Source organism: Pygoscelis adeliae, unplaced genomic scaffold (genome assembly GCF_000699105.1).
Source record: "Pygoscelis adeliae isolate BGI_AS28 unplaced genomic scaffold, ASM69910v1 Scaffold113, whole genome shotgun sequence".
NCBI lineage: Eukaryota > Metazoa > Chordata > Aves > Sphenisciformes > Spheniscidae > Pygoscelis > Pygoscelis adeliae.
The window spans coordinates 6,944,303-6,960,116 of NW_008825108.1; the positions used below are offsets into that span (position 1 = coordinate 6,944,303).

The 15,814-nt window shown below is 41.0% G+C and overlaps 1 protein-coding gene across 2 annotated transcripts in view; it reads left to right on the forward strand.

Annotated features, from left to right (window-relative positions):
- The window catches only part of BEST3 (bestrophin 3), a 25,534-nt gene that overhangs the window by 4,022 nt on the left and 5,698 nt on the right, over positions 1–15,814 (forward strand). Inside the window, exons 3-9 of one of the 2 annotated variants that reach the window (XM_009327553.1) lie at positions 1,707–1,801; positions 2,356–2,589; positions 7,953–8,107; positions 8,705–8,782; positions 9,161–9,313; positions 12,768–12,848; positions 14,179–14,330. In XM_009327553.1, coding sequence (XP_009325828.1) covers positions 1,707–1,801; positions 2,356–2,589; positions 7,953–8,107; positions 8,705–8,782; positions 9,161–9,313; positions 12,768–12,848; positions 14,179–14,330 — 948 coding nt within the window. The remainder of the gene's footprint in view (positions 1–1,706; positions 1,802–2,355; positions 2,590–7,952; positions 8,108–8,704; positions 8,783–9,160; positions 9,314–12,767; positions 12,849–14,178; positions 14,331–15,814) is intronic. The other variant, XM_009327554.1, reaches the window with a different exon arrangement.

Here is a 15,814-nt window from a genome sequence, read left to right on the forward strand (position 1 = left end):
CTCATTAAATGTTATACTGAAGTTTCACACTTCATAGTGTTAGGCTGATGTATGATGGTTGAGGGGGAGGTTACTACATAGTTATTGTCTTTTCCTTGAACCTTTTCTAATGTCCTTTCATTTCCACGTTTACTTTAATGTTCCAGAGAAAACATGTAGGATATAAATAAAATACCGTCTATCGTATTCAGCTGATTCTACTTGAAAGTAGAATGAAAACTTGAAAGTTGCCCAGCATTGAGCAACCATCCTACTGAAGTTAGGCTAAATAAACACCCATAGCTAGCCTATGTTATATAGCTTTTATTGTTCTGACGTCGAGTTGGCAGCAGCAAGCGTGCCTCTCTGCTTTAAATGATAAGTATAGACCTTTCGTTCTACTTGCAGAACTGTGTCTTCAGTTGCTCAGTGGTAATTTCTTCAACAACCGTGAAAGGTAACAATTTGTTAGCCGGGTTAAATAGTCAGGAAAAGCAAAGTTTTGCTTAAAGCTAGGATGGCATGGCAAACTCTATTTTTAAGCTTGCAGAGGGCCAAGCAAACAGACGGGTTATAACCTGTGTGTCACCCAGCACCTGGGCGGGTCGCATTAGGAGGGCTGCTTCTTCCACCAAGGTGTGAATTAATCACCGGTGTGACAGATGCAATGCATCAATTAGTACAGTGAAACTTTTAATTGATGAAGTACACTACACATAAGTATCAAAATCATGATTCAGCTCTTACCTTGACCTGTAATTAGACCTCAGTGTTTGCTTTTTATGTGAAACAAGGAGAAAATTAGCTTCAGTTTGTCTGTGATTAATCACTAATTTTCCAAAATGTTCAGTAATCTATACCTGTAAACTCAGGAAGAAAATTACAGCATTAATATGTAAAGAAACACCAGAGTCTCACATTTATTTAAATTAATCTCGTTCTACTGAAATGTTAGGTAATTAAAGACCATGGTAAATACACCATGGAAAGCTTTCTATATGCGCTCCAGGTTTTATTGCACAATTGTAAGCAGAACCCACCGAATATTTGTCATGTGTTCCTTTTATATGAAATCAAAGAAAAACTGTAATAGTCATCTGTACAAATAAAAAAATTGTTTATATTTAAGGTTGTTGTATTTCATTAGATATCTTTTTCCATGGGCAGAAGCTGCCATGCTCCACTCATTTTCTATCATCTGGTGAATATTTTCCTCACTGCAAAATAAATACAGTTGTGTTTTTAATCTTGCGGAAAAGCAAAATTTCATAGCAGTAAGAGTAAAAAAACTGCTGCAACAATGTAGCATTTTCAAATAAGAGCAGTTAGAGATTTGTAACCTTTTGCAATTCAAGCAGACCTGAGCATTTTTATTAAGGAGCCCTCTGAAAAAGGAGAGCAAGCTCTACTTGCAGACTTAAGGCTTACTATCATCATTGGTCTGTATGAGATAGCAAGCTAATTCTCCAGGTGTATTGATCCTAATTAGTAGTGCCAGTCGAAATAGTCATGAGAAAACTGCAAAGACCAGGGAATAATATTGTCTTCTCCTCCAGCTTCTTTATTACATGCCAAAAATGTTCAGCACTTTACCTTTAAGAATTCGCTTGAAGACATTAGCCAAGGTTGCTCCGGATTGCACATACCTGATTATTTATACATATTTGCACTTTGTAGCTAGTGCCAGAATATTATGAAAGGACAGATACATTTTATTTTTGCTGCAGATTTTTTCTTACAGGTAGCCAAAAACGGTTCTTTGAAAAATTATCCATTTACTGTGACAAATATGCTGAACAAATCCCAGTAACTTTTGTGCTTGGTAAGTACCGGTTACATGTGAAATTATTCTCCAACGCTGTCTCTGTTTAGGCATTTTGTGAATGTCCGTGCATGGAAGCATTTCAGAGCTGAGGGGCATATGGGAGGTTAGAGGCTCACAATAAAATCATCAGCTTCCAACAGGTCTCCTTAAATTCAAGGCGCTTTTGTCACATCAACATCTATGCTCATGTTCTTAACATACCAACAAAAGACTAAAGTTTCCATATATATATATTTATATATATAGTGCCCACTAACACTGATACATTGTGCCTGATCTTTCAAACCGCTAAATCCACTCAAGGTTTACTACAGAAGAGGAAATTTGGAAGTTCATGAGTATGAGATACTCAGCTGGAACGGGCCATTAAGTTGCAGTGTCTATTAAATAATTAGCACTGATTGCATCCTGGGTTTTGACGTGACTTACTGCATTTATTCTGGGAAATGTAGCAGCTTAGTGATATGAATAACACTCTGCAAACTAAATCAAAGTAACCTAAACAGAAATCCTGATAGGCACTGGACTTTTTTTTTCCTTCTAACCCCCAGGTTTCTATGTTACTTTGGTGGTGAATCGCTGGTGGAACCAGTTTGTGAACTTGCCGTGGCCAGATCGTCTGATGTTCCTCATCTCTAGCTGTGTCCAGGGCAGAGATGAACATGGGCGCTTGTTAAGGAGGACTCTCATGCGCTACGTGAATTTAACGTCTCTGCTGATCTTTCGCTCCGTGAGCACAGCCGTGTACAAAAGGTTCCCCACCATGGACCACGTGGTAGGAGCAGGTACTAGAGTCCTCCTCCCCAAAATTTCTTTCCTTTCCCTCAGAGGTGGGGGCACAGGGAGGGAAGGAGCCAGATTCATTTTTTCTTTCCTCTTTGGCCCCATGTGTGCCTCATACTAACTCATGTCAAAGCTACCACATTTTTGCCAGTGGCTTAAATGACATGCCCTTAGGTGTGCATCTTTAATGCTCTTTAAGTCTTCATCTAGCAACACTATAGAAATCAAATGAGTTTGAGACTCTTATGTGGACCTGCTTTCAGACATCATGGAGGCAACAGGCCTGTCCCAAACACATAGGCGTACAGAGGAGGTACAACATCCTCCAAAGCATGAAAAATAATGTAATTGCAATATAGTATGATGCAGTAGGAATGGTGACTTGCTATATGGCATTGCCTCGTGTCTCGTGTATCAGAGACTGATCTCTGCAGGCACTTCCCAAGTACAGCTTTATCTCAATTTATTTTAAGGAGATTGCATTTTAAGTAGATTGCACATTTTAATTGTTGTGATATACTTAAAAAAACCCAAGTCCAAGGGTTTTTTCTTTAAATTTACAATCTCACCTTAAGCTTAGTTTTTCAGAGATCAATATGCTAAGTATCAAGCGTGTCTTTATTTTCTGTTTGTTTTGATAACACAGCAAGTGTGATGATGGGGAAGAGAGTTCTATCATGTAAGACTTTGCTTGTCTATGAAGGACTGATTGCTGAGTATTTAAAGGCAAGCTGTGATGTCGTGCCTTCTGACTGGTGTGGTCAGTGTCAGGGATAGAACATCAGTGCAGAGATGTGGGGATCTGTTCCAAATAGGAGAAGTCATACGTTTTTTACTGAACGTCTTGCATTTCTTAAAATTATTCCTTTGGCAGAGATTAGTAAGCAAAGTTGTAGCAAGTTAAAATATGCAGTGTGTATATACATATACACATTTCAAGTAAGTATGAGAAGCTTTGGATATTAAAAAAAAATCCAGGCAGAATACACTGATCTTACTGAAAAAAATAATTTCTGTTGGATTCAATTGGATTTTGAAGTTCTCTTCCTTGTGCTGTTCAACAGAACTGTTTACCTGAGCCTGTGAGAGGTCAAGGAAGCTTCTGTCACTCTCCCCAGCAATCTGCTTCTAGTACGCACTGGAAAATTACAACATTTCCAGCAGGCTAATCCTCCTCTGCCTCCCTATTGCTAAAGACAATCTGTTCCAAAAGAGACAAAATGTCACAGCGTTGTACAAAAATTGTAGACTGGAGAATAAGTTTTGGTTGTTTGGGGTTTTTTTAACAGTGGAAAATATTCTACTATAAACGGTATAACTAAATATTGATAGTGTAGTCAGCTCTGTGGATTTCAGTACTTATTCTGTAGGTTTTAATGCATATTGTGCCACAGAATTTTTGTTGATGCAGTACTGAGCACTTGAGGGTATATTTTGCTCCTACTAACATTCAGTGATTAAGACAGTACTCTGCAATTATCCCCTCCCTAGCTCCCTATGGCATTACATATCAGACTGCATGGGAGTGCAGCATTTAATATGAACGTGAGTGGCAGAATCTGATACTTACAGCACAGTCATCATTGAAACAACTTGTGCCGATTTTGCATTTTGCTATCAAACTGAGAACTGCCACAGCGTAACCATTGCTACACATTTCTCTTTTCAGCAAATGAACTGCTTGAATTCATAGACTTTAAATCTGAGAACAGTATCATGATAATCTAGTCTGACTCATCCATAACACAAGGCATAAAAGCTTACTCACAACATCCTTTATCATGTTGCAATTTCTGACTGAGCTATAATACCTTCTAGGAATATAAGCAGCCCTGATTTAAAATTCAGCTGGGTATACTGGAGACTACACTGCATCCTCGGTGAACTGACATTCACAACGGTGAACTCACTGTTGAAAAGTGAAATTTTATCCTCAGTCTGAACTTGCACAGAGTCATCTTCTAGTCACCAGATTTTGTAATGGGTTTGGGTTGTTCTTTTTCTAATTAGATGAAAACACCATTTTTCTCTCAGTTCCCTGTTAGCAGAGTGCATAAAGGCTTGAATAAACTTAGGAGCTTCACCATCTGTAGTCTCTCCCTACAAAATACGGTCTTCAGTGCTGGATCTTCCTCCTATCTCTTTTCTGAAATTCTTTTTCATTTTTTAGCATTCTTTATGGAGCTGTAGGCAGTAGATGCATGTAGATTCATGACATTATGATGCTGACCACTGCGGCACATATGCCGTAAGCGTCAGAAGCCTAGCATCAGTCCTGAGCGTACCAATCCTGTTGGCTGCAAGGTGCAAGAGGGAAGTTGGATGCTCAAGAACACGAGTCTTAAAAAACATGAGTAATGAGCCAGCAGCTGGGCAGAGGGCAGCCCAAAACAGTTGAGAGGAAATGCTGAAGAGAAACATGAGCTGTGAGCCCAACTATATGAATACCTACGGACGGCTGAAGTTTGCAGTCCCAAACCCTCTACTGGAGTGAAGTACCTGAATTAATTCTCTCCCACGTAACACAGAAGCAGAAAGTAAAACTTTTATCTACTTGACCATTGTTAGTGCACTCTGGAGATGTGGGAGATGACCTCTTTTCAGTTCCTTCTTCTCTAACCACTAGCCTTCAGAGTGTTTGGCATGGGTGCCCTGAGCCAGCCTTGTCTCAAACCATTCAGTTTCAACAGGAGAACTCAATACTCCTTGAATCACTTGAGGGAGAGCATGAGTGACTTTTTCTAGACAGGCTTGTGTTCTCATCAATAATTTTCCCATAAGAGCACTTTGGCTGACGCTATTCACATTAGTGTCCTTTGATTCTTCATTGATTGCATCCCATGTCAAGCTTTTCATACTTTTGCAAGGATTCAGTGCCCTGTCGTTCCTTAGATCATCCTTTTCAAGATCTTGGCACAGTATTGGCCAAATATTTCCAGTTTTCTAGAACTGCTCCAGTCTTCCAGTGCTTGTCAAAACCAGCGTTCTTCTTCAGAGAGTTCCTCAGTTAATTCTTTGAATACTCTTGAATAAAAATAGTATGACCATATTTAGAAATAATTTAATTTTAATAACTGAGGTTTGATATACTCCCCTGTATTTAATGGAATATAAAGTGTTTCTTTACCGCTGCAATAACAGCAAGCAGTTCTGAACTGCACGTTGTTTGTATTGCCCTAACCTTCACCAGCGGTAAGAGCAATCCAGAATTGTTTCATATTTTCTGTGATAAGAATACTAGGCATTATTAATATCCATCAAAGAGAATATTTAATTAACATAAACACAAACACCTTAACTTTTAAAATAATTACAATTTGAATGTTATTGTTAAAAGAACAAGGCTTTGTTGAGCTTTTCTGAACAAAAAGGTACCCAGTTTAGTAGAGAGCTGAACTGATCCTTGGAGCTTTGCTGTTCTTCGTGACCCCCTCAGGCTGTGTCCTTCCAGATAATGACTTCCCAGACTTCAGGTGACTTGCATCCAGTGTTTACTCCAGACTGTCAATTTTCTGATATTCTGTCTGCCTGTTTCAGCCTGATAGAAACATCTTTTCTTGTAATAAACAGGTTGGCCAGCCAAAAATCAAAGACTGACTTTTAGGAGTCAGGAGCCATAACTAGCAGGTCAATTTGTCTGGTTGCTTGATTATTTCTGTGCAGTTGCTTAGGAGAGCTGGCTGCAAACTGCCCAGGGATCTTTTAAAAGCTGTATCTTATTCTGTTCTCAAATTCCAGGATACTGCAAGAGTACTGTGTCTTGCTGCTGAACTTTACCTCTTCCACAGATTTTTCTGTCCTGTCGTTGTGTTCCTCCTCAGTAGTTGCACTGCTGTGTTGACTTGTTGCAACTGTACAACAGTGGCATTTTCCTCAACAACAGAATATTTAAGGTTGCCATGTTTAACAAAGCTCCTTTTACCTTATTCACATTTTTATACCAAACACAACTGAGTTTGTGTATATTTATTTTTTTGCTGCTTTATCTATCATTAGCAATGTTAGTAAGAACGGGCTAATTCTTAGTTACTAGTTGGAGACTAGAAAAAAGATTCCTGTCTATTCTCAATTCCCTTATTGAATTTTCAGCACTCAAACTTGTAATTAATTGGCTGAGTCCCTTATTTTGGGACTGCCGTGTTATTAACTTTGTCCTGTTTCGGAGCTAATGTCAACACAACAGAAGAAGCCTTATACCCACCCTGGTAGCTGACACATACACCTGAGCAAAAACTAAGATCCCCCAAACCTGAAGATTGCTCCAATCCCAGAAAATCCAGGATTTGGACTACGGAAAATGTGACGTTCCCCCTCATGAATTTTCTGAGGTTGTTTTTCTCAAAGGCTGGGTGGAAGGAGGACAGAAGAGCAGAGCAGAGCTTTCTTACCCACGAAGCCCAAGGGGGTAGAGGTGCTGCTCCGAAAACCAGCTGCTCCCGTGCCAGTCCCAGGCAGCGAGCTGCTCTGGTGCAGGTTTTGTCCCACACAGCCCTGGCTCCCCTGCTGATTGACCTTGGACTTGCTTGCAGCAGCGGGAAGCAGGGCTTCGCAAGGCCAGGAGAACTCTGCAGGAAACCTAATACCTTCCCAGCACCCCGGCGAGGCAAATTGCCAGGCAGAGAGCAGCTTCAGCCTGCAACCCCACAGCACGTCATCTGGCTCGGTGTCCCGCTAGCAGCAGGATTTCTGTGCATGATTCCTTTTCCATCTCTTTGCACGCCTTCGTAACCCCAAAGAAAACATGAAACACAATCTGGCAGGGAAGTATTTTGCTGGCAGAAGGCACGCTCTCTGTTGAGCTCTGTTTCATGCATGCACTTGTATCCTCTGTCGCTTGCTCACTGCTTTGCAGATTTACCAAAAAATTATCAGACTCAGAAGGTCACGTAACTGCCCTTACAACATATGTTGAGATGCTGCTAAAAGCCATCATTGCTGAAAAGTGATAGCTTCTTGACTGTTCTATCCAGTTCCTTATTTTTCTGAAAGTAGAATATGAAACTAGAGAGTAATCTGTATTTCTTAGTATTATATGTATCTTTTTTCATTTCTTAGTATTATATGTATCTACAATATGTCAGCAGTCAGATATGAGAACACAGTAATAGCAAATTATTGCATATATTGATCAAGAGGCATTTTGTGTAGGCAGCTGTTGCAAAAAGAAGTTGTTTCAAGCAAGATCTATCCTGGCAAAGAAGCTCAAAAAAGAAAGAGGAGGCTACTAGTTAGAGTTATAAATAGTGTTTTGCATAGTTCTATGCAAATTTCACATAAACAGATTCAAACATATTCAAAATTTATAATATCAGTAGCACTGAAAGCACAGAATAAATGAAGTCTTTTTTTTGGGGGGGGTAAACAGGTTTTATGACAAGATATGAAAGAAAAATCTTTGATGACCTTAAGTCTCCCCACCTGAAATACTGGGTTCCTTTTGTCTGGTTTGGGAATTTGGCATCGAAGGCGCGAAAAGAGGGAAGAATTCGAGACAGTGTAGATCTGCAGACACTGATGAACGTAAGTAGAAAAAGTAAATCTACAGAAAACTGTACCACTTTTTTCTGTGTACCGATGTACACTCAAGCACACACAGCAGCAGTTTGCTGGTATTGTATTTATATAACTAAGAAGGTATTAACTGAAGCAACAAATTGATGAGTAAAAATTATTGTAACATCACTGTAAATTCACACTTGTTCCATTGCTGGAGGGAAAAAAAATGAGAATAATTTGACATTTTGAAGATTTTAATATCAGTTTCAGGGAAGATAATCTCCCTGAATATTTCATTAAGTGATCAAACATCCTTTTTATGATATAATATATTCTCTTTCATGTATCACTAGACTGTGGATAAGATAGAAACAAAAGATAATTTGTGAAGAAATATGTAATATTCTAAGCATTCCAACTCCATAAACTAAGTGAATATTCAGATGTGACAATGGAGTGCTGGATATAGTTATGGTATCAATTTATATATACTACACTTTCATATGTCCCTGTCCTTTTAGATTTGCAAAAATGAACTGCAACAAAATATTTATAATTTAGAATTGAACCCCATGCAATTTTAGGTTGTTGGGGTTTGTTTTTTCTTTTTTTTCCTTTTAGGAGATGAATAAGTACCGGTCTTGGTGTAGCCTTTTGTTTGGTTATGACTGGGTTGGAATTCCACTGGTCTATACGCAGGTACTGAGCTATTACCCTTTACAAAATTCAAAACACAATTTCCATAAAAGGGCAGCTCGACCAGAGTCTCCGAGCTGTTGAGCACTCGTTGACTCCCACAGGATCATGGACGCCTGGCTAACTATTTAAGTCATATTTAATGCAGAGATGTTTTGAAGGCCTTGCACAATTTGGGAGAGGGGATGGAAGCACTGAAATGTTTTTATGTTTCTTGGGTCTTCTTCCTGGCTATAATTATTCCTGTGGCCTCTCATGTAATACCTCCCTACAGATTTGTAAATTATATAGCAAAAGGCAGTCAGAGGCCTTTGGGTGTGTGTCGCCTTATGCATAAGATTGTATTATTGCATGATTTCAATGAAGTTTTGTTCTTTGCAGGTTGTTACTCTTGCAGTCTATACTTTTTTCTTTGCCTGCCTGATAGGGCGCCAATTTTTGGATACTGACCAAGGGTATCAGGGACATGACTTAGATCTTTACATTCCAATCTTCACACTGTTACAGTTCTTCTTCTACGCAGGATGGCTCAAGGTAAACTAGCTTTCTGGAAATGTCATGGGGGAACCCTCCTTAGGGGAGCTGGTGAAGGTGTCAGAGCTGAAGTCAAGGTGTCAGATTTGTGGCACACTGTAAAATCACCGAAGATTAATGAAGTTACACCAAAGCCTAATTCAGCCCAAAGTGTCCTGTGGTCTTAAAGAAACATCATGCAATACATTTTTAATTCCACCTGACAGATCTTACAGTAAGAAACGGTTGGGAACCTGAAAGAGCTCGTTTTAGTAGGACCAATGCAGCCACAAATCCCCAAGGGATTTTGCTGGGACTCTAGCAAAATCAGGTCCCAGGACTTGGACTATAAAATGACAGATGAAAGATTAAAAAAAAAAAACAACCTTTCTCCCACTCCACTGTGCAATGGGGAAATACTGCTGCAGACGTGGCATGGGCCGAAAGGGACTGAATCATACTTTCTTCTTATGATGAAAGCCAGCATTTAATATCTGCTGTTAGCTTAATCAGATGCAGGCAATTAAAGATCTCCAGTTCCAGAGGGCTATCAAACAGTGACAGCCAATATTGGCTACAACCCCACTGCATAAAAACGTTCATTAAAAAGAAGAGTTATAGAAGGAATTGGATGCTACCCATCAGCCCATTGATGCCTGCTCAGTTAACATATCGCGATCTGATAGTTGAGTAATTAAGCCACATACCTCATAGCAGTTGTCTCCTCTGCAGTGAGTATCGAGTATTCCAGTGACTAACTGGAAAAAAGTCTCAAAGAAAAAGCAAATTGGTACATTAGGGTCTATGTGCATTAAGATTTCCTTTTGGGATTATTAATTGTGGCTGGAAACTTAGAGCTAACTTTTCTGTTAGAATATAAATTGCACAAAATTGGCCAATTTTAGAGCCCCCTTCCCATGGCCAACTCCAAAGGGCAGAGCAGAGAAGGCAGCACACAGAGCTGGTGGATCAGGGAGTGTGGGAGGAAAGTGAAGTGCCTGCAGGGCAAGCTCCTCTAGTCCTGTGTCCTAGGAAATCGGGGGACGTGGTGGGGGAAGGGGTTTGACGCATGGGGACCAGCCTGGAGGAGAGCTGGAGAGAGAGGAAGGGAGGCTGGTGCAGCGGGAGGAGCACGTTGCTCCTGCAGAAATGTGAGGCTTTATCGCTAGGCAATGTCTTCCAAGGTTTTACTAGCAGGTTACAAAACTGTAAGCTGTTCCTCTTGACCGCTCTGCTGGTGCTCCTGAGGGGGGAAAGGTTTCCCCTTCATCGCCACCCAAGGCTGTTAGTAGCGTCTCTTCCAGTTAGGCTCAGGGCTTCCAGCCAACTCCTGGCTGTGGCAGGTACGAGACGCCATTGTAACTGAAAAATCTTCTGCATAAAGAAATGAAAGGGAGGAGATGCAGTTTTAAAAAGCAAATTTAATATCAGCAGTGCTCCCTCAGACCAGAGGTTTGTCCACACCTGCAGTGCCCCCGAGTCAGGATATTTCTGTCTTGAAGGTTAAAAAAAAATGCTGAGAGTGTTAGGCTTTGGCTGCCAGGCTGCAGAAAGGGCCCCGAGCTATTGACTTCCAGTAACTTGGCAATTCCTCAGAAATGATGGCTAAACTGAGCTCGTTCCTTGGCCTTGGGCCTGGTTTGTTATACCTGCAATACAGGGGCAAAGTTTCCCATCACGTGAGACACTTCTAAATCCCTATTTTCATTATGAGGATAGACGGACCATCCAAATACAGGGCTTAGTTGTCCAGCACTACATTCCTTTCCGGAGAATAAAGTTGTGCCTCACATGCTAGGACCAGGTCAGCTAAGCAAAAGGCCACCGCTGCTGTTCCCTCTGTCCCAGCCCTGCTCACATTTTTTAGCTCATGTGATAGGTTTTGCAGTGGATTTTTGGGCGGTGATCCCCTGGTTTACACCGAGTTGATCTAGTGTCTTCCCTGGAGACCTGCAACGCAGTCTGCGTTCTGGCTCATTCCTATTGCAGCACTTCCATAACTATACCCAAAATTTAATGCCACGGGCCAGGCCAACGAGTGTGAGCAGAGATGTCCCCTGTCTTCTTTTTGTTCCTCCTGCCTTATGGGTGTTTTTGTCATGTTAGTCTGCTCAGCAGTTCATTTGTTGTCTTCCACTGCTGGCCTGGGAAGTGGTGGCCTAGGAGAGTCAGCAAGTACTTACCTGCTGGTACTACCTAGAGGCACATAAGAATAAATAGCCAGGGAGTGATTCCCTTACTATTATAAGTTGTTTAGATGATAGCTGTCCATAGCGAGGTTCACGAGCAGGGCTGTTTAATCATACAGTCGCTTCACCCATACCCACGTTAAACCGAGGACCTGGCCACTGCTTCTGCACATGGCCCTGCTGACCACCAGGAAGGCTTGGGAGGGTCAGCAAGAATGTGAGCAGCTTCAAAACCGGGGCTTAAAAAGACAAACAGAAGGAGAAAAGCATGAAGGGGAGAGGATATTTAACCTCAGTGTACCAAGGAACTGAGAAATAGAGCAACAGACTGAATTTCCTAAAACTTTTTTTTTTTTTTTTTAATTTTCCTATTTAATCTTTTTTTTCTCTCCCAGCAGCTATGAGTTTTCTCCCCACAATGTACTTTGGTGATCATGGGGATGGGGGGGGGGGGGAGCAGTTTCTGGTTGTTTTTCCATTTATTTATTGCTTTAGGGGGAGGCAGGACTGAACAAGGCTATTGGCAGCCAGAGAGGTTTCCTTTCCCAGCCTAGCTCCCAGACTAAGGCGCCTCACCACAAAGGTGCCTGAGCTCACTGTTTGGTTGTCTCCTCTGCAGGATGGGCTTCTCGCCTGCAGTTTTAATCACTTCATGTACAGACACCCAAAACAACAGGCTGAATGAAAGAACAAACTCAGATCCTGTGTCTTGGCTTTGGCTAGCATGATGCACGGTGTCCACTTCAGTCAAGTCTTTTGGTGGGCTGCTTTTCCTGAAAAGCTTCAGAGGGATGCCATCAGCACCACCCCCGGTAAACAAGCAGGGGCTAAGGGCTGAGCTGGAGGGATGAGCTGTACTCCTTCCGGCAGACTGCAGCTGCAGGGCTCGGGAATACTGACCCAATGGGCTGGTGGAGTATCGTAGACCATAATGCAATAACGGAGCCTCTAGCTGCTAAACCATTCATTTAAATCAGCCAAAGACAACAGTAAGGAAAGGTAACGACTATCTTATGTGACAATTACTGTGGCCCAGATATGTCTCAATTCCCAGTAGGCCAGGGCCAATAATCATGATTGACAGCCCCAACAAGGCATGGAGGTATGAATCCATAGGGAAAGCAAGATGTTCCTTCGCAAGGCTGGCAAAACCGTCATACGGGAGCTCAAGCTATGATTGCAAGTGACAGGCAGGGAGAGAGAGAAAAATCCGATCCTATTTTCTCTGCGGCAGCAGTCCTGACATAGCATGCCAACTGCTATTCACTGTCTTATTTTCCTTTCAGGTCGCTGAACAACTTATTAATCCATTTGGAGAAGATGATGATGATTTTGAAACTAACTGGTGCATCGATAGAAATTTACAGGTTGCTGTTGTTATTTCTACTTCCAGCTTTACTGTACCATAGGTTATCATTACATTTAATCCTATTTCTTATATTGAGGTACAAATTAAGGCCAACAAGTGTCAGCAAAGCAAATTCTTTCCCTGAATGAGTACCGATCGCTGTGATCCCCAGATTTTGTTTTTATAAGCTAAATGCATCTTGATTTCGGCATTTGGCATTTATGATGCCTGACTAAACATGCAAACAGCTGACCTCAAACTATAAGCTCACTTTATGCGTGGAAAAACACGTAATGTAGGTCAATCCTGCAAAATCCAAAAGCCATCTATTACCACATAGATAAGAACACGTTTTGCTAAGCTGAATATCTAGAGATTACAATATTGTATATGAACCTTCCTTTAAAAAAAAAAGGCAGTGAAGATACAAAAAATACCAAGCAGGGCCCTGAACTAATAAGCAGGGCCCATACCATGATTCATGTTGTGATGCTGCCGCCCACGGCAGCATCTGTGGTCGGCACAGGAGCCAGTATCCTCAGTGACAGGAGCTGTGAGATGGCCAGGGTACAGATTTGTTTCAGTTGCCCCTGATTCCCAAACAGCTCTTTCCTGTCGTGAAAGAGCCCAAAGACATGAAGAGGTCCCACGGCACCCGCTGCTCCCCTTGCAGGTAGAGCCAAACATGGGGTTGAGCTGCTGTCAGACCCCACGTCTGCTGGGGACCACGGAGACTGCAAAGCAGAGCCCAGGTGTTAGAGGGAGCAAGGGCAGGGCAAGCAAACGAGCATATTAAGCAAAGCAAGCAATGCAGGTACATGCAGGAGTGGGAAAGGCCTTCACGCTGCCAAAGATGCTTTCTGGCTTAACACCACTTCAGGCTACTCGTGCTACGGTGCCTCAGAGCCCTTTGTATAAAATATATGGGAAGGTCCTAAAACAGGATGGTCACATACTTGGTTCTGAATGTCTTAAAACGTGGATGAAGCATATCAGAAAGCTTCTTGACCTCTGGACATTTTAAGGAGCACAACTTATTCTCTACACAGATGTCCCATAGCAGGTGGAGGATCACATGTCCATTTAACTACATCATGCATGAGGACAGGACTTCAATCTGATGCAAATATCTTTGCAGCATAGAAGACAAGTTACAATAAAATTTATACTTTCATGAGTATAGGGGGTATATTTTATAATACTAAGTCTCTTCCCAATGCCCAGGCCAGCATACACAGCTTACTTTAATGGGTTTGTGAAAGAAATGTTGACCCAGGGAGTACAAAGCAGATTATCTTGTATACTGTACTATGTTGAAAGTGACATGATTTATACCAAAAAAATCTAAGGTCTCACTTCTGGCGGTGGATGAGATGCACATGAACTTACCAAGGATGGAGAAAGATATTTACTGGAACGATTCCTCTGCCCGGCCACCCTACACAAAAGCAGCTGCTGATTACTGTATTCCTTCATTTCTTGGATCGACTATTGAAATGGGGTGAGTGGCACTAAAGGTCCTTAATGCCATCAGAAAGATCACCACCACTACAGCCCACGTTGACTGACGGACAGTCAGCACAGGGCTGCGGGCTGTGACGATACTGTGAACAGGGAAGATGGAGATGGGAAATGATGTTAGGAGGGAGTGGACAGGCTGGTGTTGGTAGGACGATGACTCCAGTGGTCCATGTGCTCATATGAACTGTGCACCCATAGCTTAAACTGTGTAATTAATAAATAGAGTATGTTTCCAGGGAGGAATTGTTGATAGTTTCTGAGCACAGGATGGCACCTGAAGATAACGACTGACTTCTCTTAGTATTTTTTTATTTACTACAGCTTCTTCATACACCCCCCAGTTAGCAAAATATCTATTCCTTTGCTTGTTTTGTTAGCAGATGATAGCTAAAATCAGTCCAGATTTTTGTGAAGATAAACAAGAAATTATCTTAAACGTCATATGACTTTTCGTTGGCTAATAATCTAGGCATGGAAGTTGGAGCGATGAGATTTTGTGAAGAAATAAAGAAGAGGAGTTATTTGCAGAGATCAACACAAGAACCATCCTTATAAAGAAACATATAGAATATATAGGATTGCCCTGTGTTGTCAGGACCTGTATGAGAAATCAGTGATAGGCCAGTCAGCTTAGAAGCTGTTGAGTTTAAACACTCGTGACGTGCTGTACTATAGAACAGGTCAGTAAGTGTAAATACCACCATGCCTGAACAAATACCAGGACAAGTAGACATTTTTATCTGAAAATCTTTTTTAAAACTTTATAGTAGCTTTTTTTTTTTACTTTAAAACTTATCTCAAGAAGTTTTCAATTTTTCAAAAATTTTCCAGCCTTTATCAAAATAAAATGTGCTTAATTTTTTGCTTCATTTGGCCTGGAAATTGGTGTTTTCTCACTTTTCTTCCTCTTATTTTTCCATTTTTGCATGCATTCTAGTACAAAGACCAATGGTTTATATGAGTCCCTTTTATCACACACAGCCTTTTCAGAATTTATTTCCTTCTGGAAAAAACTATAAAATGGCCAAAAGAAAAGTAAAGACAAAAGTAAAACAGTAAAGAAGAAAAACCCATAAAATATAATTTATTTTACTGTAATTGCTAGGGGGAAAAAAGTGGCAAAGAAAAGAAGAAACATTATTAAGTCTGCAAACAATATTTTAGTAAGAAGCACTTCACATAAAAAATGAAGGGGGGAGTGAATGAAAAAAGTTCCATGTTAGCCCCTGTGAAATGCAAAAGGCTCTGATGCATTGACTTTTTTTATTAATTATTTTCTCCTCTGAACTGTTTCTCTGTTCATTTCTCTAAAAAAAATGGGTAGTTCTTATGCAGACTTCAAAAACAAGGTCTAAATCATAGAATAGAATCATAGAATAGTTTGGGTTGGAAGGGACCTTTAAAGGTCATCTAGTCCAACACCCCTGCCATGGGCAGGGACATCTTCAACTAGACCAGGTTGCT